The sequence below is a fragment of the Coccinella septempunctata genome, chromosome 4, assembly GCF_907165205.1.
Source record: "Coccinella septempunctata chromosome 4, icCocSept1.1, whole genome shotgun sequence".
Taxonomy (NCBI): domain Eukaryota; kingdom Metazoa; phylum Arthropoda; class Insecta; order Coleoptera; family Coccinellidae; genus Coccinella; species Coccinella septempunctata.
In genome coordinates, this window is record NC_058192.1 from 17,995,265 (window position 1) to 18,021,526 (window position 26,262).

General features: G+C 36.3%; 1 protein-coding gene across 1 annotated transcript in view; it reads right to left on the minus strand.

Moving 5' to 3' along the window:
- Nucleotides 1-26,262, minus strand: part of LOC123312266 (transmembrane protein FAM155A) — a 180,427-nt gene that overhangs the window by 10,941 nt on the left and 143,224 nt on the right. Inside the window, exon 2 of the mRNA XM_044896607.1 lies at nt 25,261-25,465. Coding sequence (XP_044752542.1) covers nt 25,261-25,465 — 205 coding nt within the window. The remainder of the gene's footprint in view (nt 1-25,260; nt 25,466-26,262) is intronic.

The window sequence follows — 26,262 nt, forward strand, 5'->3', positions numbered from 1 at the left end:
TGGTTCCACTCTTAGAGAAGCTTTTACCTGAATCCCAGTGCGGCTTTCGACCAAATCGAGGTACGGCGGACCTGATTTTTACACTGCGACAGCTACAAGAAAAGGCCCGTGAACAACAATCAAGGATTTATACAGCCTTCATCGATTTAAGCAAGGCATTCGACTCGGTGAATCGGAGAGCGCTCTGGAAAATCATGGCACGTCTAGGAGTACCCGAAAAATTCCTAGCAGTGTGTAAAAGCCTTCATACCAACAACACCGCTAGAATACAGCATAATGGCTCTACAACCGACCATTTCTCAACCAACTCTGGAATAAAACAAGGCTGCGTATTAGCGCCTTTACTGTTCAATATTTTCGCCATAGCTGTATCGATAATTGCTGACATGAGCATGCCCGTAAGAGGTGTTGGGATAAGATTCAGATTTGATGGAGGCCTGTTTAACCTGAAGCGCCTCAGAGCAAAAACCCGTACCAAGTTTATCACGGAACTTCAATATGCAGACGACTGTTCACTCATCGCTAGCAGCTCAGAGGATCTACAGATAATGATGGACACCTATAAACATATATACGAAGCTTTAGGCCTTAGACTCAATATTGACAAGACCAAAATCCTGGTAAGTCCGCCAGAAAGCCTTCAAACAGATATCAGCCTGGACAATGAAACTCTAGAACAGGTCGAGCAGCTCAAATACTTGGGAAGCTTCATAAATACTAGGGCTAACCTTGACACGGAAATACACAACCGTATCAATTCGGCATCACGGGCATTCTGGAAGCTGAAGGACAGAGTGTTCCAAAATCACGACCTCAATCTGAAGACCAAGACAGCTGTTTACAGAGCAGTGGTCCTCCCAACGCTTCTTTACGGAAGCGAAAGCTGGACTCCCTACAGGCGACATATTAAACAGCTTGAACAGACGCAGCAACGTCATCTAAGACAGATAATACACATCAGATGGTTCCACAAAGTTTCGAATGCAGAAGTCTTGCAGCGCGCGAGTTGTACAACAATTGAGACTCAAATAACGAGGGCCCGACTCAGATGGAGCGGCCACATTCTGAGGATGCAAGACACAAGACTCCCCAAAATAGCTCTATACGGCGAACACACTGAGGGAGCCCGGAAACCAGGAGGCCAGTATAAGCGGTTTAAGGATACACTGCATCAGTCCCTAAGGTCAGTTAATGCTAATCATAACTGGGAACAACTAGCGTTAGACAGGTCACAGTGGAGGTCTTTAGTCCACAGTTATAGTGGAGAATCGAGAAGGATACAGCGGCGGCCGGATCTGGTTGGAGACTATCCATGCCCTGAGTGTGGAAGGATCTGCAGGTCACGGTTGGGTCTCTTTAGTCACAGGAGGGCGCACAGTCGCAGCTAGCACTAAGAAGTTACAAGTCTGTTCGAATTTTTTTTTTTTTTTCTTTTTTCTTCTTCTTCTTTTTGTAGATTTATTCCCGGTAACGGGATACAGCAATGAATGAATGAGGAGGAGTTGTGTTGCTCTGACGAGGTCAAATGAGAGCGAAACCATGGTCAGCATCTGCTCTTCTTCGGTGGAATGTTCTCCATTTCGTTGTCCTGACGATGGCAAATTGGCTAGTTCAATTCAGATTGTAACACTTGTTGATATTTATGTTCATCAAAACCGCCGTCATAACCATAGGAGGTGGTGAGATATGAGCTGCCTTATATTTAGAAGCTGTTAAACCCATGCGCCAATGAATTCCCCTTTTTGAAGACAATCAAGTCGATTTCTTGCCTTGGCCCCCTAGATATCCTGATCTTCCAACTATAGAAGACGTCTTTTACATTATGGGAAGCATATTACTCCGGTTATTCCATACTCCACTCTAGCCTCACTTCGAAATGAGGTACATCTTGCAGGGGATGATATATTTTAAGAGGAAAATGGGCCATCTTATAAGGAGTAAGACCCGACAGCTGCATAAGGCATTGTGGAGGTTCGAGGTCCATTACATTATTAATTTTTCCTTCCTTTTCTGTCGAATTTCTCAAAAATTTTCTGAAACGAATCCATTAATACTGGGTGTTGTGCTTCCTATGTCACTTATAGCGAATTCCATTGGTAGCACAAGTGCTGCACTATAGACCACAGAACATCGAATATAGATCAGGATATTTTGCTTTTAAAATATTCATTCAAGGTGCAACAGTTTAACTATTAGAAAATTTTCTATAACACCAAATTCTAAAATTCAAAAACTACCATCCAAAAAACGTCAAATTGATAACTTCAAATGTTTTCGAAAAGAGGTCTACAGCCTATTATTTCGACTAGAGCCATACACTGTTAGTGAATTCCTGGAGAGTAACATTGAATGTTGATCTTCTCTCTGTTTTTGTTTATTTTTTTCCTGTATGACGTTTCCCATCTTCATTGTTTTGTTAACAATTATTATTGGTGAATAAAGATATTCTATTCTATTCTATTCTATTAGTAAAACTAGCCTAAGAACTTTTGAAATGATTTTAGTGACTCAATGCTCATCAGTTCTGTTAATTAAATTCGTTATTAGTGTATGTATATCGTAAGGGCTTTTGCCCACATAAAACTTCGCTTTTGAATTACTCGTGCTCCTTTTGAACATCAATATTGGCACGTCCGTTCACCTTCAGCGAGAAAAACCTGCTGCTAAGGCGAATCATGACTCCTCCACATTGGAGAATTCCCCGGAAACCGCTTAGCCGGAAAGATAAACTGCATATATGTGGAATGGGATCTTGAATTAAGAAAAATTTGCTGTTGAAGTAGCTGGCAATTATGTGAAGAAGCGTCCGTTCTCACAATGAGCGACACTTGACCTCGTTTCGTGAAGTAGCTCGCTGTATTTCTACGTCGTATGCATCTACATATTATCTGGGGAGCATCTTCTACCTAATTATCAGAGTTGGAGGAAGCTGTGAGATATTCGTTCTTTGACATACGTATCCGATGATAGGATTCAATATGTGCTGGCCTAGTGCGATCGATCAGCGTAGTTTTCTGATAGAGCGTGCAAAAATATAGGTAAGTATGTAAAATAATCCACCTTCCACATAAAACGTACGACCTGGAGAGTGGTGATAATATTTTAAAGTTGAATTGGATCGCAGACCTACTATGTACTTGTACAGGACAATCTTCAGTGATCAAGCTGGAAAACTATTTAAATGATTGGATTAGGTTTACAGATGAATTTAATATAATGAACAACTGATTTATTCGTTACTTTTTGCGAAGGTGCCTACTCCAATTACATCAATATAATTCCCTAATTATTTTTAAATGTCATAATTTACCTACATATCGATGTCATATTTATTCTGGAATATTTTCCTGAATAGAAGTGAGTGTTCAAATCGTGAATCGTATCAGGATTTCAGTTCCTCAACTACAATAATGGTGGGCTGTTGCAAATTGCCGGATGCACCGGTCAATTTCAGCGAACCTTTGTGAATTTGACATGCACGAGTTCGCAAAATCCTTCACGACCTGCTAGGATTCTGATAGGATTCAAACACAATGAAATAGTCCTATTGGGAAATTTTCAGTTAACTTCATTCATTGTTTGGAGAAAAATGCACATAAGAGGGTACAGGTCATGACCTCAAGATAATCTAAAGCTGATTCAGCAAAACTATTGAAACATTTTTTCTTCAAATGGTTAAGCACTTCACGGGTTCTGCTAGTTTAATGACTAGTAAAACTAAACAGCTGATCTAACGTTTATCAAGAATTTGACAACACTATCTTTTAAGCTCATTTGAGATTTGAATCCACTGACGGTTTTCCTTTGTACGTTTTTATTTGAATCCTAGGTGCTTACTTTTCTGTTAAGCTCAACTTAAAAGAAACCCCCCATATACCTAAAATTATGATTCGGTCAGATTCAGATTGTTGAAAATTTTACTAACTGATTGCTCCTGCTAGACTTCTCAACAATTCCCAAGTCTGTAAGTACCTAATTGTCATAATCTATCTACACATCGAGGTCACATTTATTTTGGAATATTTTCCTGAATAGAAGTGAGTGTTCAAATCTTGAATTGTTTTAGAATTTCAGTTCCTCAACAACAATAGTGGTGTGCTGTTGCAAATTGCCGGATGCGCTGGTGATTGGATTCAAACGCAATGAAATTCTATGGTTCTATGGGGAAATTTTAAGTCAATTTTATTCATCGTTTGGAGAAAAATTCACATAAGAGGCTACAGGTCATGATCTCAATATAATCAAATTTTGATTCGGTGAAACTATCGAAAGATTTTTTCTTTAAATTTTTGTGGACTTCGAAGGTTCTGCTAGTTTAACGGCTAGCAAAATGACATAGCTCGTCTAACGTTTATCAAGATACTGTTAACACTATTTTTTAAGCTCATTTGAGGTTTTGGTTTGAATCCACTGCCTTTTTCGTTTTTACGTTTTATTTGAATCCTAGGTGCTCACTTTTTTGTTAAGCTCGATTTAAAAGAAGCACTCATGTACCTCAAATTACATATGATTCGGTCAGATTTAGATTCTTGTTGAAAATTCTACTAACTGATTGCTCCTGCTAGATTTCGCAACAATTCACGAATACGTAATTATTCATAAATGTAATAATTTACCTACTCATCGATGTCACATTTATTCTTTTTCCTGAATAGGTGAGTGTTCAAATAGAACATATATATATAATAATAATGAACAACTGATTTATTCGTTACTTTTTGCGAAGGTGCCTACTCCAATTACATCAATATAATTCCCTAATTATTTTTAAATGTTATAATTTAACTACATATCGATGTCATATTTATTCTGGAATATTTTCCTGAATAGAAGTGAGTGTTCAAATCGTGAATCGTATCAGGATTTCAGTTCCTCAACAACAATAATACGGTGTGCTGTTGCAAATTGCCGGATGCACCGGTCGATTTCAGTGAACCTTTGTGAATTTGACATGCACGAGTTCGCAAAATCCTTCACGATCTGCTAGGATTCTGATAGGATTCAAACACAGTGAAATAGTCCTGTGGGGAAATTTTTAGTCCACTTTATTCTTTGTTTGGTGAGAAAAGCACATAAGAGGGTACAGGTCATGAACATAGGATGATAATCTAAAGCTGTAAAACTATCGAACCATTTTTTCCTTGAATTGTCAAGGACTTCGAGGGTTCTGCTAGTTTAACGGCTAGCAGAACCAAACAGTTCGTCGAACGTTCATCAAGAATCTGATAACACTATTTTTTGAGCTCATTTGAGGTTCTGGTATGAATTCACTGTCAGTTTTTCTTTTGTACCTTTTCATTTGAATCCTAGGTGCTTAGTTTTCCGTTAAGCTCAATTCAAAGGAAGCACCCATGCAGCTCATTATTTCAACTTTTCATAATTTGCAGCTTTCAAATGATTTATCACATGGCCAATCCTTCCTATTATAAATAAGGGAAGCCACCTCTTCAACAATAGAAAGCTGACGCCTCCTTCTATCACTATTATTATCTCCTACTCTTCCAAGGTTATGTCTCGTGGACCTTGATAATAAGTGAGTATAATTAGCTCTGAGCGCTAACACGACATAATTAACAGATCCATTTAAATACATAAGTAGGTATATGCAGTAGTCATTTGGCATATTTAATATTTTCAATTACGATTAGGTATACATCGTATTTGACTCATATCATAATATGTCTTTATTGTGTGAGCCATATTATCCACGGAAATTCTTCAATCCGGACCTGCATGGCTACGTGTGTTAATTTTTCGTCGATTCGAATCACTCTCATTCATAGATTTTAATTACGAAGAATTCGGACGGTAACGCAGTTTTTCAACGTTTGTCGATCGGTTTTGAAGTGGGTTATTTTTATGCCGATTGACAAACATTTCAGAGAGCTGCTAAATACCGAAAATCCATTGAAAATACGTTCCGTGTAAATCGACGGGAGTTAAATCAATTTCAATCACTGTCCGGAATGCGTTAGAGGGAGTCGCTAAATGGCGAATGCGCCAGTCACAGATTCAGTTAGCCGGAAATAATATTGTTTCGGTGAAATATAAGAGAAAATGCTGCAGATAATAAGGATTGTCAGAGAATTTCTGACCTACAACTAGTTAAATGATACAGGGTGTCCTTATGATACGTAATGGTCATAATGATAAAACTGGAAGACGTAGGTGATATCTTGTATTCGAAAAAAATCATCAAATAAATGACAAACTATATTCATTCGATAAAACCATTTGTGAGATAGACCTAAAATCAACATTTTTTTCATGTTTTTCAATGATCTGTATCTTTTGAACCGTGCCGATTTGGAGAAAATGGTAAAGGAAAAAATTGTTTTTTTTTTAACTCAAGAAACTTATGTTGAAATATTAGTTCGAGTCAATGACACATCCTCTATATAACTTAAAGTTGAGCCTGCCTCAAATAAGTTGGTGCAAATAAGCATCAGAGTTATCAAGGAAAAACTTCAAATAAGGGAAAACATCAATTTCGAACTACTTAATTAGTCTGTTATTTCCAGAAACCACAAAAAGAAACTAAAATTCAATATTTTGATGATACATGATTTTGATATTTCATGAATTGTTGATAGATTTTCAGCAATCCCAACAAGCAATTTATTAGGTATAATAAAATTCATGAAATCCAAATTATTCACATTTTTTTTTGTGAGTTCTGGATGTTTTCCTCAGGATCCCGATTTTCCGAAAGTGATTGAAAAAAAGAAAAGACAGGGTTTCAGCAAGTGCTATCTAGAATTCAGGTTCCCTCATTCAAGTAGTATGTAACTCTGATATTCTAATATCTACAATATATCAGACGGTAGCGAACATATTCAATGTAAGTGAATTCATATAATGTTTCATCTGAATCTAAACGACATATTTTAGCTGAATGTTTCCACAATCAGAGAGATTGTGAATGAAGAGGATGATAAAGAATTTCCTTCTATTGGGAGATCCAAAAAAATGGTGGAATTAGAGAATTTTATTTTAGGGTGAACGAATGCGAAAAGTTACTACAGGATTTTCCAATGAATATCATCATAGAATAAGTTCCAGAAAATTAATTTTTCTATTTTTCATTTGACTTGTCCTATACATTGTAAATGCCTCAAGGGATCAATAAATTATTGATTGATTGATTGATATAATTATTATTGTTATATCAAAGTATTAAAAATAAACAGCCATAAATACGAGCCAGTTGTCCTGTTAATTGTTAATTCATGTGAAATTTTTGTTTGAAGGTGAAGTTCCTCTTGCCTTGAAACTTTCTTTAATTCTTTTGACTTCCATTGATGCAAGATGATTTTTGTTGAAGAATTTAACATTCTGTAATGATCCATTAATTCCTTCGAGAGATACCCATTCCCAAGCACTGCATGGCATGCATTTCATCTTCGAGTTGATTATTATTCAAATATAACGTATTTAACCCTTAGCCAAAGAAAATAACCAACATTAACTCTCCTCAAGCTACAGCATATTATGTGTCACAATAATCCAATTTTCTTCCATAACAATAATAAATATATTTGAAAACTGATCTCTTGTATTTTCCATGCAAATAAGTAGATTTGGTATGCCTTCCATCAGTTTGTATAAACATCAATTATGTTCCTCACATATTTTCGACTTCATATTTTCCGAAGGGATTCGTCATTATGATATAATACGTAATTACTGAGACTTTTACGTAAAACGGACAACAAGGCGCTGATTTAAAACCCCAAAACTGTTTTGACAAGCTTTGTTTTGATAACCCCAAATTTTCGTACTATATAGAGTGGAATGTGTCAAATTTACATGGCCAACCGAGTTCTAAAATAAAAGTGAATGGAGTATACTCCATACTATACCAGGTGGCCCACCCCGGACGCGGCGCTAATTTTGAGGGAGTAAATGAAGATATTTTGAAAATCTTTTCTTGTGGTGTGTGTAGGATGTCCCAAAGCACAATTTAAAATTATTGTCATATATTTGACCTCAAATTATGATGAATTTCTTCAGATTACTTTATAGCTCAGAAGCACCCTTTAGGAGATAATGGAGAAAAATCGAAAATATGGAGTTTTTTAAAATATCAGTTAATGAAAAAACTAGTCAAGCCAGCGATACAGACAGAATTTTTTCGAGTAGACAAGTTGGCTACTCTTACATTAAAAAATAAATTCAACTCTGGAATATACATAGTGATCATAATTAATTCCCAAACATCAACTACAAATAATCGTCGAAAACTTTCTTATTTCAAATGGCACAACCGGTATTTCTATATCTCGTTGAACGTAAAAATTAATTTCGAAACTATATCCATAAAATTTTCCTACATCTAAATATGATAGTTTCTGAGCAATTTTCGATTTTTGATTCAAAACTAGTAAACCATTTTCGCCATTATCTCGTAAATGCTCCTTCTAAGGTATAAAGTGATCTGAAGAAAATCATCATAATTTGAGCTTGCCATTCCATTTTTGAGGTCGAATACAGAGTGTTACATTTAAAAAAGTGTAACATTGGTCTATATTTCGACCCTGTATATATGAGAACAATTTCCTATATAGGTAGGAGCGGAAGAAACATAGCGACCAGAATACAAGAACACCTCATGAGTCAAAGGATCATGTCCAACAATAAATCAACATTCGGTAAACACCTCAAAGACATCAACCATGAATTCGACCCCAACACAGATGTAGAACTTCTTCACCCGGTAGACTATGGTTTTAAACAAGAAACTTGGGAAGAACTAGAAATACACAAACATTCCCAAAGCAGATACGAAGAACCCGTAAACATCATGTATACGAACACTGTACCACCTCTTTTCAAGATTCTCAAAAATTGTTAATGTTTCTATTATCCTCTTATATTTAAAAATTTTTAAATTACTAATTCACATACAATTCTATGATTTATAATAATTGTCGATGCCCCCCTATTCTCTAACCTAAGATCTTCTCATTGATGTCAATTTCATTTTTAATCTGTTTCCCATCGTAAATCTGTATAATGTGATTTTACTGTTCTGATCTTTAACATAACTATTGATGTGAGAACTTCGTTTAAAACTTGGACTTATTTTCTTTTTATGACTAAGCTTCAACGTTGTAAGTAAATAATAACAACTTTTATCTAACAAATATGCTCACACAACCTTACTTACAGCGGATCAATTTTATAACCCGAAGATGGCATATTGCCGAAACATGTAGTTATTTGACCGAACAACATTGAACTATCTTTAGTTCAATGCCGAACAATAAATGAAGCGAATGAATAAGTGAGGATAAGACTAATTTCACCCCCTTACATTAAATTGAAGAGATTTTCAAAATTCCTCTATTTACTGTCTCAAAATGAGCGCAGGGTATATTTCGTCAGTAAGAGTTATATCTATTGAATCTAAAAATGGTTTTTAGATCCTACAAATAAAGTTGATCCGATTCGCCTCGTTCTAACCTATAGATAACCCGTTTCTTCTGGATAGCTTAGAGACCCATAAACACGTCCTCCGTCCATTCACAAAACCGTCGCAGGATGAAAATTCGAATCGCTCCAATTCCGCCCGGAGTTTAATGAACCGAAAACCGCGGCTCTATTCATCCGGACCACGACGACGACGTTCCGCTTTTATGACGATAATTCCGGATCACGAAATTACACCCCGATAAATTCGCAGATTGTGGGCCCGCGGACGCGAGTTCAAAAACGCCGTCGTCCCAAAAAGAGGAACCATACCGCGAATTTTTGGCCCCGCACGGTAACCGGGCGGATTGAAGGGGCTCCGAAAAAGGGTCGGCAAACTGGGGAATCAATCGATAGACCGGGAACCGGCGGCGGGGGCGGGATTTACTTGTCGTAATCTCGGATTTATTCGGTGACGAAGTCGCTACGTCCGTCTTACGAAAATACAAGAGAGTCGCTGCGACAGGGATCGTTACTTCGCGACGCGACGTTCTGATTTTCATCCGTGAATGAGGTTGATTTTTCGGGGACTGGCTTCATCGGCGTTCGTTTTACAGGAATACCGGGCCTTCGTCTCATCATAGGGTACAGGGTGGGCTCAATTCGTTGTCTACTGAGGGGATCTGGAGAACTATAGCATTTCCGAGTTTTTTTTTTCAGAGAAACAAAGAATGGTGAAAACCGTATCCTACCGATTCTTCGTTTTTAAGTTATTAGCAGAAAATGAGATTTCGACGACTTCGAAAAGTTCTCATAACTTTTTTGTCTTTGAAGTTAGAGATCTGAAACTTCTACGTAAAAAAGTGCCTGTGGGACCTTTTTTCACGTAGAAATCAACTGACGAGCTCAAAATATTTTTTCACTCCGAATTATTAGGCGATCTTTATAATGCAAATTTTTATTGAATTTGTAATTTTTTAGTTGGAAAAGAATCTTTTTTCAGTAGATTTTACTTATAAAAGTGCCCAAGAAAGTTCAAGTTTTAGATCTGTAACTTTTCGAAATCGTCAAAATCTCAATTTTTATTTGTAACTCAAAATCTATAGAAATGATAGGCCGGTTCTATTTTCAGATTTGGATTACCCAGGAAAAAAGAGCGAGAATGTGGCATTCGTTTTCTTCTAGCTGCTTTACTTCTCTGTAGACAACGAATTTTGCCCACCCTGTACAGGGTATCCCAAATTGCTTGAAATTTGCTGTTTCTGGTACTTCTAGACTAGATAAGTGAAAAAGTTGGCAGTAGTTTTGGGCTCGATTTTAAAGAGTCCATCAGTGAAAACCGTTTCACGATATCATTAATTGTCTTGAAGATAAACAAATTTTGATATTTAGTCGATTTAGAAAATTCGCCATAACTTATTCATTTTCGAAAATATCTAAAAACGATAAAAACTTTCTACAGGCACTTTTTCACTGGGAATACTACATTAGGTATATTCATTTATAATTTTTTTTTAATCTGTCATACTACGGGTGGCAAAAAGTAATTTCCTTATTTTTAATATAAATAAATTCTTTTTTTGATCGCATATTATGCAAAAAAAATAGCTTCTTAAAAATATAAGGATGTGTCTTTGACTCGTACTAATATGTCAACAGTAGATTCTTGAGGTGAAAAAAACACTTTTTTCCTATACCTATACCATTTTTTCCAATTCGACTCTGATAAAAAGATATAGCCATTTTAAGTTTTCAAAATGGGCTATGCCACACCTCAAGAAACGAAATTCCCTTCAAAATAACAAGCTAAATCTATGACACTACACATCTGTGGATCTTTTTAACAGAGCATTCAGCCAAGTACCCAATTTTCCGAATATCACAGATATTTTTTATTTTTGAACATCAAATTACTCAAAAACGGCGCATTTTACGAGAAAATATGAAGATCAATTTTATTTTATGAAACGTTCGAATATTTAGTAGATAGCGTCCAGCTTAGTTTCAAGAGTTGGGTTCTTTAAATTTTTTGGTATTTTTATGGTACCTAATGGTCGTAATGAGAGAACTGGAAGACGTGGGTGATATTTTGTGTTCGAAAAGGATTTATCAAAGAAATGAAAAACTATATTCCGAAATATATTTCATTCGATAAAGCCGTTCGTGAGATAGAACTAAAAATAATTTTTTTCATGGTTTTTAAACTGCCTATATCTTTCAAACCTATTCGGAAAAATTGGTAGGGGAAGAAAAAATGATCTAGGAAAAAGTGTTTCTTTTGACCACAAGAATTTACTGTGAATATTTGTACGAGTCAACGACTCACCCTGTATAGGGTGACTGGTACTGTGAGGGACAACTGCTCAGTGGAGATAAAGGACCTCAAACTCAATTACTGTTTTTATCCCAAATCGAACTATAAAACAATTTTTTTCAAGTGAGCTGATGCAACTAATCATATAAACTCGGATGTATTGAACCATTCCTGCCATATGTTTATATTATATTGTTTCACTTTTCCGATGCCGGAGTCACTTACCACAGACTCGTAGTTACTTGAAATTCAATGAAATGTTGTTGAAATTCTAGGGGTTGTAGCTCAGCCATCTTGAATATTTCAAATAGACAATTTTTCGTGAAATGACTTATTTTGGTGACTTTCAAATCAGAACGATATGGATTCAAAAAATACTTCACTTTTCAAATTGGATAGTTTATTCGGGATGGGAACGCATGATCCTATTGCCTGGCCAGAAAGATAACCAGACCTCAATCCTTTGGATTTTATTGTATGGGGATAGGTGGAGAATAAAATAGGACTGAATAATGTTGTTGAATACAGCGAATTCTGTTAGAAAAAGATGTCGAATTTGTTTACCGAATAATGGCACTTAATTTGACTTTTTATGAGTTAGGTATATTATATTGATTGTAGAAATTTTCCTCGATATTTATTCAAATTGAGTGGATAAATCACATGATTTTATTGAACTTAGATATACATGTTTCAGCTAACAAATGAAATTCTATGATATGCCAATAGAGTTGGCAATAGAGTAATATAGTGTTTAGACTACTGTCCCCACAACCCACTAAATATCGCATAAATAACCTATGTATCTGAAGTTTGGCTGTTGAAACAGTTGACAGGAAAGATGTTGAGAACTACAGAAATCGACTTCTAGAGACGAGCAGCAAAAAGAAACAAAAAAAAAACAAATGACCAAACTGGTTTGGTCATGTACAACGAGTGTCGGAGCTCGGAGCAATGGAGAATGGACACCCAAAGGTGGAAAGAAACCAAAAATACCAAGGAGAAGCTGGAGAGAGGTCATCTATCGAAAGATAGAAGAAAGGGAGATTGGTACCTGCGGTAAGGCCGAGAGGACTGGAGATTTCAGATAGGACGTTATCGGAGATTGTTACATTCATTCGCCGCAACAAAAAAGTCCTACTGATTAATTGTTGCTTCAATAAAATAAAGAAAATTTTTGGTCCTTCGGGCCGGATCGAGATTTCGAATTCACAGCCCTCGTCTCGATCACGTCTATCGAATATAACGAAGCACTTCTAGAGGGTCCGAGAGCAAACCTCAAAATTCGACTATGAATAATGCGCTAGAAAAGTAGCCGAAGCAACCAAATAAAACCAGCAATCACGGAAATAAGTCGAAAAGTGGAACGCTCTTTTGCTAAGACAGCCAAAGCTCCTAAAGCCAAATTGCTCTTGGAGTGCTCCTATAAATCTCACCTCACATCTCCGGATAAACCGGGAAAATATACATTTCCCGACGAAGCGGCCAGAAGACGGATCTCGCCGTCGTTTCCCTCAATCAGGGACGACTCGATCTGACCGGGTTATCAATCCGGGAAGCCTCCCCCTACCCTCGTGCCCGTTCCGCAACATTTTTCCCTCTGAGGGAAAACAAATTTCCATTGAAAAGTTCGCGCGCCAGTTGAGCCAGCCGCGTTCTCATTAAAATGATGAAATATGTTGCCAGCGGTTTTCGGGAGGGGATGTTGGATGCGGTGTTGCCGGGTTTTTAATTTGGAAATCGGTAGGACTGATGGCCTTCAGGGATACGTAAATTGTTGAATTGATGCGGCCGACAATCCATAAATTGAAGTAGGAACTGAATAACATAACTTTCAGTAGAATTACCCATACAAACCATGACACTGATGAAATTTTTTTTGTTGATTATGTTGTCCATTATTCTGTAGGCATTTCCAGATTCTTCCCCTACGTTTTTGAACACTTCAACTTAAATTTCTAGGCATTCTGTGCGCATCCTTAGATATTTTCAATTCTTGCGTGACTGTGTTTTATAGACAACCGACTTTCAATATCCCAAGTGGAAATAATCTGAAGGTGTCAAGTCTGGAGAGCATGGTGGCCAGTTAATCGGCCCATATTTATTGAAGAACACCTTACTGGTAACATTTACTTGAATCTGTTCGAAGAAATAATAGATTTTTCAATAACAACATGTTAAGAGAATAAACTTTATGAGTATGGCACGATAAATGAATGGGTAGAAGAGGCAGTTTAAATGGTCACCACGACCACAATCTCCAGACTTGACACCTTCAGATTTTTTTCACTGAGAACATTTAAAGTTTGTCGTATATAAAATACAGCCCCATGTAGAAGAATTGATAGTGAGAATACGCACAGCATGCCATAAAATTCAAGTTAAAGATTTTCAAAACGTAGGGATGAATTCGTAAATAGGTTATATTTTTGTCTACATTTTGAAAATCTTTTATAGCAGATAATCTTTTATCAACTCGCATGTATCGCAACTCTTGCGATATATTCTACTCTCGTTTTTTGTTTTTTTGTATTGACAAAAAAGGTAATTTTATACCAACCGTAAAACATGTCACCCTACGAACCGAAATTAGGTTTTTTTTTTGGCATCTTTTCTGATTTAGTATGGGCCAAGATATTAATATGGTAGGTACATATTTCGTTTACAGAGTACAGACAGTTGTTTTTTCTTGGACATGTGGAATTGTTTCATTTGATACAGGGTGAGTCTTTGACTCGTACAAATATTTCAACAGTAGATTCTTGGGGTCTAAAGAAACACTTTTTTGCTTCACCATTTTTTCCGAATCGGCTCGGTTTGAAAGATACAGGCTGTTGAAAAACCATAAAAAAATCTCACAAAAGATTTTATCGAATGATATGAATTTCGAAATATAGTTTTTCGTTTCTTTGATGAATCTTTATTTTCGAACACAAGCTATCACCCAAGTCTTCCAGTTTTCTTATTATGATCATTACGTACCATAAAAGTACCAAAAATTTAAAGAACACAAATCTTGAAACTGAGTTATACGCTAAGTAATGAATATTTGAACATTTTGTGAAATATAAAAGTTTTCCCCATATTTTCTCGAATAATACGCTGTTTTCCAGTAATTTGAAATTTACGAAATCACGAAATCAGTATACCTACTGAAAAATGCAGCATGCAGCAACGCCGCTGTTCTCAGCTTGGGATATCATATCACTGTTGCCGTTACCGATGGGTGGAAGGTTAATTGCAGGATATTTAAAACTTTGGCGAAACGGGTGTATTGTGCTTGATTACGCTGGAGAAATATGAGTTAAGTGGACCAGAGTAACATTGTATGATCGAATTATCATCCCCTCGCTCGCATGATTAATAATATACTAGGAGATATTTTATGAGGTCAATATATTGGTAGGTAGGTAGGTATAAGTAGGTATACGAAGAGCTTGACCGATGAAAAATGAATTTTCCCTTTTTTAACGTGGGATGCAGCGAATAATTAATTGTACTCAGATATTTTTTTTTGCTATATGAGATGGCACAGGATTATTGTTTTAAAATTTCGTATCAATTTGAGGAATTTCTGAGAAATTGTCAGTGTATGAAAAGCGTCCACCAGTTCGATAATTATTAGTAGGTCTTCACTTCAAGTAGATTTTTAAAATTCAAATATCTGAGCAAAACGTTACTTATCCTAAATTTTTCTATGCGATAATATCGTTCAGCATTTGAATAATGAACTTCTTGCATATTATATCAGAGAAAAATCCAATACATAAAATTCGAATTTACTGTTTGTGCTTAGTGTGGTTTGATGGTATAGGTATAGGTACCTAAGTACCTACTGTAATAATCAAATCAGTTTTTTTTTTAGATACAAACATTAAATGTAGGTATAATTTGTTAGTTTTCATCTCTATATAGGGTGAGTACGTTATACCGTTATACCTAATTCATTTCATTGATTGTACAGTAGGGTAAAGGACGATCATGTTTTAGCTTGTAGTCGGGCTGATCTGTGCTCTTAAAGGGTACACGTATGCACCTACCTATATAAGTAGATGTGAAGTTTAGGTTGTTTTTGATAATTAGGGGAAATATGGGACATATGCTTTTGTCTTCGTGTTGGTTTCTATCTGGAGGGGATTGAATCGGACACCGTTTCATACTGGGTGGCGCTCCGGGTAACTGTATAGTACTCAGTAGTCGCTGTGTTACTGGATATTACTCAGTAGCGCTTGTCAGTATTGAATAAGGGTCCATCAATTCCAAACGTTCTCCATCGGAGAAAAAAGTTGTTGCTCTGATGAGTTCAAATGAGACCGAAACCATCTGCTGTTCTTCGATGGGGCGTACTTTATTAGGGGCCTTGACGAAGGCAAATTGGCTAGTTCAATTCAGATCGTAACACTTGTTGATATTCATATCAGCGGGTGGTATGCATCTGAATTTATCCTCATTGTTGTTTTTGATTTTGTGTGAATAAAGTTGATGTGAGACAATTGATCTTCCTTCCTGTAGTAGCAACAAATGACAAGAGTATGAGGTGTATACATTTTTTATTTTGGCAGAAATCATTGAACAGTGGTGAAATACCTCTTGTATAACAAAACAATATAGACTCTAAAACAATTTATATCCTGTCCAGAGTTTCCTCATTAGTATCTATATATGATCAAACTTAAGCTGATATGATAACCCTAACAATACTTATGATATAATTTATTGTATTTTATGGACTTAAATCGGAAAGTTAGTCACTGATTATTATCTTAATTCGAGACAGACCACAGACTTTCGATGATCGATAAAAAATAGGATACTTTTAATTTTACGCGAGAAATATTTATTCATACATCAATTTCATCCCTTCCAAAGTATCCGGCTCAGATATACAGGGTAAGTCTTTAACAGTAGATTCTTGAGGTCGAAAGAAACATTTTTTTCACATACAATTTTTTCCGATTCAGCCCTGATAAAAAGAAGAGTAGATATAGCCATTTTGAGTTTTCATAATGAAAATGGAAGACGTGGGTTATATCTTGTGTTCGGAAAAGATAAATCGAATAAATGAAAAACTATATTCCGAAATCCATTTCATTCCATAAAACTGTTTTTGAGATAGATCTAAAAATAACATTTTTTTATGGTTTTCCAACAGCCTGTATCTTTCAAACCGAGCTGATTCGGAAAAAATGGTAAAGGAAAAAAGTGCCTCAAGAATCTACTGTTGAAATATTTGTACGAGTCAAAGATTCACCCTGTATAAGAGGTAGATACATTTGTGTCAGAGCTTATTCCAATCCTCGAAGCACATATTATGATGTGCGCTTTTTGGTAATATGCTTTTGAGCTCTTCAAATTTTTTTCTCTCGAATAGTGGCAAACCTCCATTTATTCATGGGTCTTTTCAGTTTTCGCGAAACAGGAAAAAGAGTCAAGTCTGGCAAAAATGGCTGATGAGGCAAGATTGCGGCGTTCTTCCAGCCAGAATATCAAAAACAAGCAATGAAATGTGTGTTGAAGCATTAGCGTGATGACTGGTTGTCCGAAAGTCTGGGCTTTTTTTCCGTATACAGCCTTATGCAAAGATCGCATAACTCGAAGATGATATTCCTCAATAACAGCACTACCCCTCCATGCACTAAAATTTGTTTGAAGGAAACATTACCAAAACCTTCACATTTGACTGAAGATTCAACAACTCCTGAGCGATGACAAACATTTCATGCCTAACAAATTCAATAAAATTCGATGGCGATATGCCGACATCCTTAGCACCTTTCCTTCTAGAGATTCGACGATTCCCCTCAACAATTAATACTCTGCAGTCTTCATAGCTTTATCAAACAGAGAGTACAACGCAGAATTCGAATTTCCCTCCATCGATCGATAGCAATCACAGAGTAGTCTTTTGTTGAAATCCCCTGGGTGGGGAAGAAAGAAAACATCGTCCATCTGTGCTACGCAGTTATTTTTCGCCGTTTCCATGTAAAACAACGTCATTCCCCCAGTTTTTCACGGTCGACGACATTAATGAATTCTTCTACCGACACAGACGACCGTTAGGCATTAATTATCGGAATTTTCCGTGATCGCACTAGGGAAGAGATCGCGGCGGAGTGCGAAACCTTTCTGATTGGTTGCCGCGGAAACGTGACCTCTCGTCCCCGCGGAAATTCGAGACGATGTGGATGTTGGCGGCCGTGGCCTCCTGTTTTCTATGTTCTAGAATGAAACCACGAGGGAGCCTTGTTAGAAAGATCCGTCTGTATAGTAGGTTCTTCACTTGATTATTTCTTACGAACCCTAGTGGAAATTACCAACAAAAGCTTAATCTTATACTGAAAATTTTGTTACAAATAATGATTGTCTGTGTTTGTATTATACAGGTTGAGTTTTTGACTCGTAAAAATATTTTAACACTTTTTCCTATATCAGTTTTTCCGATTCAGCCCTGATAAAAAGATACAGCCATTTTAAGTCTTCATAATGAGCTATGCACCCCTGGGGAAACTAAATTACCTTCAGAATAACAAGCTGAATCTATGACACTACACATCTGTGGGTCTTCTAAACAGACTTGCATTCAGCCAAAGTACCCAATTTTCCAAATATCACAGATATTTTTTTATTTTTGGACATCAAATTACTCGAAAACGGCGCCATTATACGAGAAAATATGAAGAATTTTAACAAAACGTTAAAAGATTCATAAGATAGCGTCCAACTTAGTTTCATGAAAATAAATTGGAAGATTGAAATATGTGGGTGGTTCATCATGAACGAGGAGGAAATTTTATCTTAAAGATTTTGAGACAAAAAGACTTTTTCCCCTCATTCATGACTTCATTAGTTTCAAGAGTTGGGTTCTTTGAATTTTTGGTAAGACGTGGGTGATAACTTGTGTGTGTGTATCAAATAAATGAAAAACTATATTCCGAAATTCATTTCATTCGATGGAATCGTTTGTGAGATAGAGTCATTCGGGGCAACTGTGCGCACTTTTGCCTTTCAAGCCATACCCTCTCAAATGTTGAAGCTAGGAATATTAAAACATATTCATAAGATAGAGAAGAAGAAGCATCAAAAAGCAAACAAACAAAAACGTTCTTTTTCCACAAAAAAAAAAATTTAATAATGAAAGTCGGAGTGCGTTCACATGCCGCGTATTGCGGGTAAGTGTGCGCACCCTCACGGGGTAAGTGAACGCAGTGCTTAGTGAACCACACAATCAAAACAAATTACAAAATAATGTCATCAAAATTTTACAATATTAGAGAAATGCTGTTTATTGTCACTACAGAAGCGCCTTTTTACAAGCACTGCATTATTGTTCGTGCCACCATTCCTGGTGAACACAACACTTGATACATTCTCCTGTTGGTGGCTCTTCATATTTTTCTGAACAAATAGGAGAATATTGATCGAGTCTTTACCAAGAAAATCAACAATGTCATAATTCATTCCTCACTGAACAAATGCCCATATAATGAATCTATGCGCACACTTTCCCCAGTAAGCCCAAATTTGAATTGACGTTCTTATAGAGTTGAGCAGCTAAGACAACGTGGAGAATGTATCAAGTGTTGTGTTCACCAGGAATGGTGGCACGAACAATGATGCAGTGCTTGTAAAAAGGCGCTTCTGTATTGACAATAAACTGCATTTCTCTAATATTGTAACATTTTGAGGACATTATTTTGTAATTTGTTTTGATTGTGTGGTTCACTAGGCACTGCTTTTACTTACCCCGTGAGGGTGCGCACACTTACCCGCAATACAGGGCATGTGAACGCACTCCGACTTTCACTATTAATTTTTTTTTTGCGGAAAGAAAACGTCTTATGAATAGGTTTTAAATTTCCTAGCTTCAACATTTGAAACGGGGTATGGCTTGAAAGGCAAAAGTGCGCACAGTTGCCCCGAATGACTCTAATATTCTTAATAATAAAACATATCTTCAGTTTTATTCATTCTTATCAAATTTCTATTCGAATTTATTCATCTCATAAACCGGATGATATTTTTCACCTGAACAAAATTTTTGGAAGAGGTCCCGCTGTTTTTTCTTTTTTTTTTCTTGAGCTGATGTAGAATGTGCATAATAATAAGTTTGGGAAATATCAGCGAAGAATTTGCTATCGTGGTATGAAAGGAGTAGAGATACCTACTGCCTATGGGAGATTTGTTCGAGCAAATCTCCAGAATTGATCAAAATAATAATTTTTAGATTTCCGTGAACGTTATAAGAGATGTAAAGTTCCAATCCTTAAAGTTCGCGAAAGGTGAACCACACTTTATTCAAGTTATTTTCAACTTTTCATCATTCCAGACTGTTTCATTTGATTTGTTAGTACCATATTTGAGTGACCGTGTGAATTCTTCTTGAAAAGAAGCTTGTAATTCATAAACTTTGTAATGACCATCCTGACTTCATGCAATGAGGCATTTAATAACCGTAGTAGAGTGTACCGCACAGAAAACACAAACAGCTTTCAGTTGAATTATGAATGAGCCTCACCACCTCTATGATAGCCCACAGCGATTTATTTTTGATGAGCTGACTAGAGAAGTGGCGAATAGCCAACGTTATGAATTGATAAAGAGATTACTCATTCTTCTGTAACCACTACTCTAACAGAGATCCATCACGAATGCAATCAGTGCTTTATGAGAAATAAAGCAGCAAAATCTCCCGCGGAAGTTATCCATATATCACTTATACAGGGAGAGTCTTTGAATCGTACAAATCTTTGAGCAGTAGATTCTTGAGGCCAAATGAAACACTTTTATCCTATACCTTTTTTCCGATTTGGCTTTGATGCAAAGCTATTAAGCCCTTTCCAAGTTTTCAAAATGAAGTGTGCAACTCTTGGAAAAACAAAATTATCTTCAGAATAATTAGGTTAATCTGTGACACTACACAACTGTGGATCTTTTAAAAAAAGTTGCATTTGGTCAAAGTACCTAATTTTTCGTATTTCACAGCTGATATTCTTTATTTCTGAACATCAAATTACTACATCAAATTACTACAAAACATCAAATTACTACTAGAAAATATGAATAATATTATGTAGTACGTTCAAACATCATTTTCAAGAGTTGGGTTCTTTGAAAATTTGGTATTTGTATGTTACTTAATGGTCATAATGAGAAAACTGGAAGACGTAGGTGATATGTTGTGTTCGAAAAACTTTCATCAAATAAATGAAAAACCATATTCCGAAATGAATTTCATTCGTTAAAAATAATATTTTTTTATGGTTTTTCAACAGCCTGTATCTTTTAACCGACCTGATTCGAAAAAAATTATATAGGAAAAAAGTGTTTTTTTCGACCTCAAGAATCTAGTGTACAGGGTGTCCCACAGCGGGTGGCCTATAATTGACGGTTACGGAGAAGGGATCATAGAATTGTTCTGAAAATGCTTGTACTATGATTTACGCTTCTGATCTATATGACTAAAATATTTTTCGTTATTGCCGTATATACGGAAAAATACTACAAACTTTGTTATATCAAATGGAACACCCGATTTATTATAACGTTTTTCGCTTCTCTATTCTCATCTGAGTATTTCTCTCTGGTACTTTCCTATCCCTATTCCTGATAATTTCAGATGTGTTAACGATTTTCCAGGAAAAATTGCCAAAATACTGAGATGGGGATAGAGAAGCGGAAAAAGTTATTATAAATAAGATGTCCCAGTTTTCGTATGAGCAGCATTTAGAATATTTTAGTCAGCTAGATCAGAAGAGTAAACCCTAGTACCCAAATTTTCAGAACAAACCTATGATCATTTCTCCGTAAACGTCTATGATCAGTTCTATTCAGAAGTAAACGTCTAAAAGGCCAACCACCGTGAAACACCTTGTATTTTTTCGTATGTGAATACTGAAGAAAGTTTGCAAAATCAAACATTTTGATCATAAACAATGTTCATAGATCTGGAATGAATTACATGAGAGGAATAACTGTGTATTTTTTCATTAATATCTTTGAGTAAGTATTTAATAATACTCAATGTTAATATAGAACTAAGTACACAGGGCACTTCGTATTGCTCATTCTAGTTCGGGGAATAAAAATGGTGGAAACTAAAACATTCACTCAATTGATAGTTTTTATAAACCCTTCAGTAAGTTGTAGCAGAGAGAAATTCGCATCCAACTGTGATTATGTTTTGTCCAATTCGAGTGCATGGATCTCAGGGAGACCTCATGATTTCACACAAACAGTTTCATCCATATCAGTTCACATGGGACGAATCCGAGCAAGCCTGAGCCTAAATACCGATTCAATATCCATAAAGAATTTTGAAAACCATCAATAAAATAAGTATTAATTGTGACTTTTTTATTGATATTATTGACCAGAGATGAGATTCGTCCTCGATTCAATAGAGACCAAAAACGTCATGATATCTCATAGGGAACCAATAAAGTTTCCGTCGTAAAAGTGAGGTTGTCAACTTAACGAAATCAATCTTCGAAACCTTGCTAATGAAATAGCACGACTCGGCCAAGATAAGGTAATTAAAACTCTCGAATATCTCGTCGTTTTAATCTCGGGAACTCAACGAATAACATTTTATCAGTTGGCTGAAAGCAAAGTTCGACGTTAGGGAGTGAGACAACTCCGATTGAAAGATTTTGTGCCGTTTATTTTTTCAGACTCTCTCAGAATGTCCAAGGATTTTCCTTTTTCTACTGTCTATTTATTAGAAAGAGGTGTAATTTTCTCACGAAAAGAGTAGTTTGAATTCATTTGGATTGCTCCGTTTTTGAAGATGGTTTTGCTATTCTGAACAGGCTTATAGCTCTTTATTATTCAATATTTTGGTAGCTCTCTATATATGCATTAAACTGGAAACTGATTTTAACTATAATACAATCCGAGAGGACATACGTAACACTGTAACATGCAGCTGATAACTCATCCAGAACATGATTACGTAGAGATGTACAGGCTGTCTCAATTTCGATGTCCAGTGAGGGGATCTCTGCTAGAACGAAACCGATGACACAACTCCAAGCTTTTTTTCAGAGAAACAAAGAATGGTGAAAACCGTAGTTGTTATTCCTTCGCTTTTGAGATATTAGCTAAAAATGAGATTTTGACGATTTTGAAAAGTTCTCATAACGTTTTTGCCTTTGAAGATATGAAACTTGAACCTTCAACATGCACATTTCACGAAGAATCCAGTGACGAGCTCAAAAATTTTTTTCTATCCTAGATTTCGAATTATTAGGCAAATTTTTCAAATGCAAAGTATTATTGAATTTGAAAATCGTTTGTCAGTAGATTTTACGAATAAAAGAGCTCGTAGAAGGATCAAGTTTCAGATCTGTAACTTCAAAGACGAAAAACTTATGAGAACTTTTCGAAATCGTCAAAATCTCAATTTTTACTATTAACTCGAAAACGAAGAATCGTAGGGGGCTACGGTTTTCATTATTCTTTGCTTCTCTGAAGAAGAGCTCATAAATTTATCATTGGTTTTGCTCTAGCTCTTTCAGTTTCCGAGATTCCTTCACTAGACATCGAATTTGGGACACCCTGTATTAATAAATTGTTATTTAAAAAGTGTAATATTTTTAAAGAAACAACACACTCCTGGTGATGGCCTTACTCAGTAGAATTCAGCATTTTCAGATGGGTGAAGGTATGTTATTTCATGAAGCTGAATCCCTTTACAGGGACGATTTGAAATGGATGGCATGAGCAACAAACGAACAAATGAAGCAAATGCTGAAAATTGTAGAAGAATTCGTGATATAAAAATGGAGTTTGGACTTGATAAGTGTCGTTTCGTCGTTATAACCAGGGGCAAAATAGAGGGCAGTACATTCAAGTGGAAAGAGAATTTTGAAACCGAAGCAACAAAGAGAAATACGTACAAATATATCGGAATGAAACGGGCATCAAGCGTAGACTGATCCGGGAAAAATTAACAAAAGAGGTAACGCGAAGAAAAGAAAAAAATTCAATTAAAGCCACAGACATAGTAGCAATAAAATGAGAAATAATAACAAAAGGTCCATTCGTTTGCATAAAAAGTGTAGCACTTTTCTACACTCGATTTTAGTATTCGTTTGCTGATTGAATTTACACCAGTGTAGAGGCGGTGTAGTTTATCTCCTTTTGACTATGTGTAGATAAACTACACTTCCTCTACACTGGTGTAAATCAAATCGAATGTAGAAAAGTGCTTTTCTTTTTATGAAAACGAAAGGACCTAAAGCTTACCAAGGCTCACTCAAAACGATCCATAGAACAAGAGAACCTGGGAAGGCTTCAGCATCCAACCAGTGGCGGCTCTTGAATTTTCATCATAGGCCGGCAGATTATTCCTACAAATTCTGAATTTGTCCACAATGAAACATTTTCCATCGTATCAATTACTTATCTTAAGATTTCCAACAAAAAGCCATTAATTTTTTTACCTGGTATTTCGACATATTTCTCTCGTCAATAAGAATAATTCTTATAATAAGCGACCCTTTTCGAATGGAAAATAACAACCAAAACACACTGTCGGTTAAAAATACATTACGAAGTCACTAGGAACATAGGAGGCTCAAGGTTTTTACAGAAAACAGCTACGTGAATCGAGAGATGCCGATTATATTTCGGTAGGAACCTTCAAGTACGGCAAACGGCATTCTGCCGTGTACTGACTGGCAGAAGTTCTATTCATCTATGACATTGTCATTATCATGTTGGCATACATTTTCAAATATGAAAGGCGAAACATCGATGTTAGCTTCAACAAATATCATTTATCTAATCGTACATCGATTTCCATAAAGAGTCCGGTCTTGGGGGATATAGAAGTGCGATTCCGCGAAGGGAAAAACAAACATTCCATAGGGATGTCACAACAGACGCCGGCTGCTGAGGCCCTCTGGCGGTCCGCGTTGCCATAGACGACCCGAGATTTCCTCTCGTGATGCCGAACATCCTTCCAGCTTCCAGATGAATTTCGGTCTTATTCAAGCCCCCCACCTGGATGTGGACTGGCGCGTTTTGAGTGGATTTGCTTCGATTTTCGGGGGATGGGGAAGGATAGGGAGCAGAAAACTTGGCAGCTTTCGTGGAAATCTTGAATGAAAAGTTGGGGAATGCGTAAATACATTGGTTCGGTGAAATTCGATACTGTAAGATCACCCAATAAATTTGTTTTTAAATCAAATCGAAGAAACAGCATGATTGATGAGTTTTTTACCACTACACGTGTTTCCTTATCACATAATCATCTCCAAGTTCAATATTATAAATATAAAAGTTTATTTTGTAAAGAGTCGTGAACGACCTAGACATAAAAAACTAGCGACCAGTTGAAAATTCTCGAATATTTATTTTTATCTTTGTTTGAATGCAAATAAACCTTTTTGCATCGCAAAAATATGCTAAACAATTAGTGTCTACAGAGTCCGCAATCTGGAGAGAAAAAATTGAGGGCATCCTTGAAATGCGGCATGGAAAAACCGTTAATATTTCCACGAAATTTTCGATAAGACCTTGGAAAAACTCACCTAGGCATAAAAACGTAGGCTCCCCAGCATACTGAGGCGTAGGATGCGTTGTGGTCTCCCCTGGGATTATGGTGATATCGCCGGGCAACAGGAATGGGCACTGTCTTTCGACGTCTTGGCAAACCCCCAGACAGGGCCGCACTCGGCGTCCCGAGCGTGTGAAATGAGGCATGAAGGTACTGCACACCCACCGCCTGTAAGCGTCCTGCAAATAATAAGAGAGAGGTTAAATGGGGCCTTCCAGGAAGATTTTCAATCTAAATTTAAAATTAATCATTGAATTACTTGATGAAAGTTCAAGATTACTCAAATTAGTCTTTCTTAACTTTTGCTTCAATTGAAACTTTTGAAAATCTTTTGCGAATGAAATTTTGATCAGTATATCTCAGTGTGCTGTATGTTTCATCCCATTTATGAGATGAAATGTTTATTTTTCTTCTAGAGTCTGCTAAATATTCTTTTTGAATTCGATAAATATTGTATTATAGATCTCATTAATAACCCCAAACAAATCCGGGATGTCACTTCATTTGTTGGGAATTTTTTTTCTACGACCTCAGGAAACTGAGGAGCCTCTAAATAACCCATATTTTATGGTCTATCTTTCCTTATTACCAAGATGATGGGTGTTTTCCATTTTTTCAATTAATCATAACTCTTGAACCACCCTACTCATTTATATAGTATTTGGTTTGTATGGACATTCTTGGTCCACACAAGCCTCAAAAAAAAATGTATGAGTACCTTCAGAATCAAAACAACACTCTATATCAGAGGTTCCCAAACTTTTTTCTCTCATGGACCACTTTCAAAATTTTGCTAGTTTCGATGGACCCCCTGCCTACATTTCTACCATATTCCCAAAATTCAAAACAAAAAATGTGAAGATTAAATCAAACAAAAGAAATTTGCGTTAAAGCTGCGTTCCAATCACGAATTTCGAAAAAAATCTGAGAATAATTGGTTAATTAATTGATTTATTGTGATGTGAGTGGTTGTAAG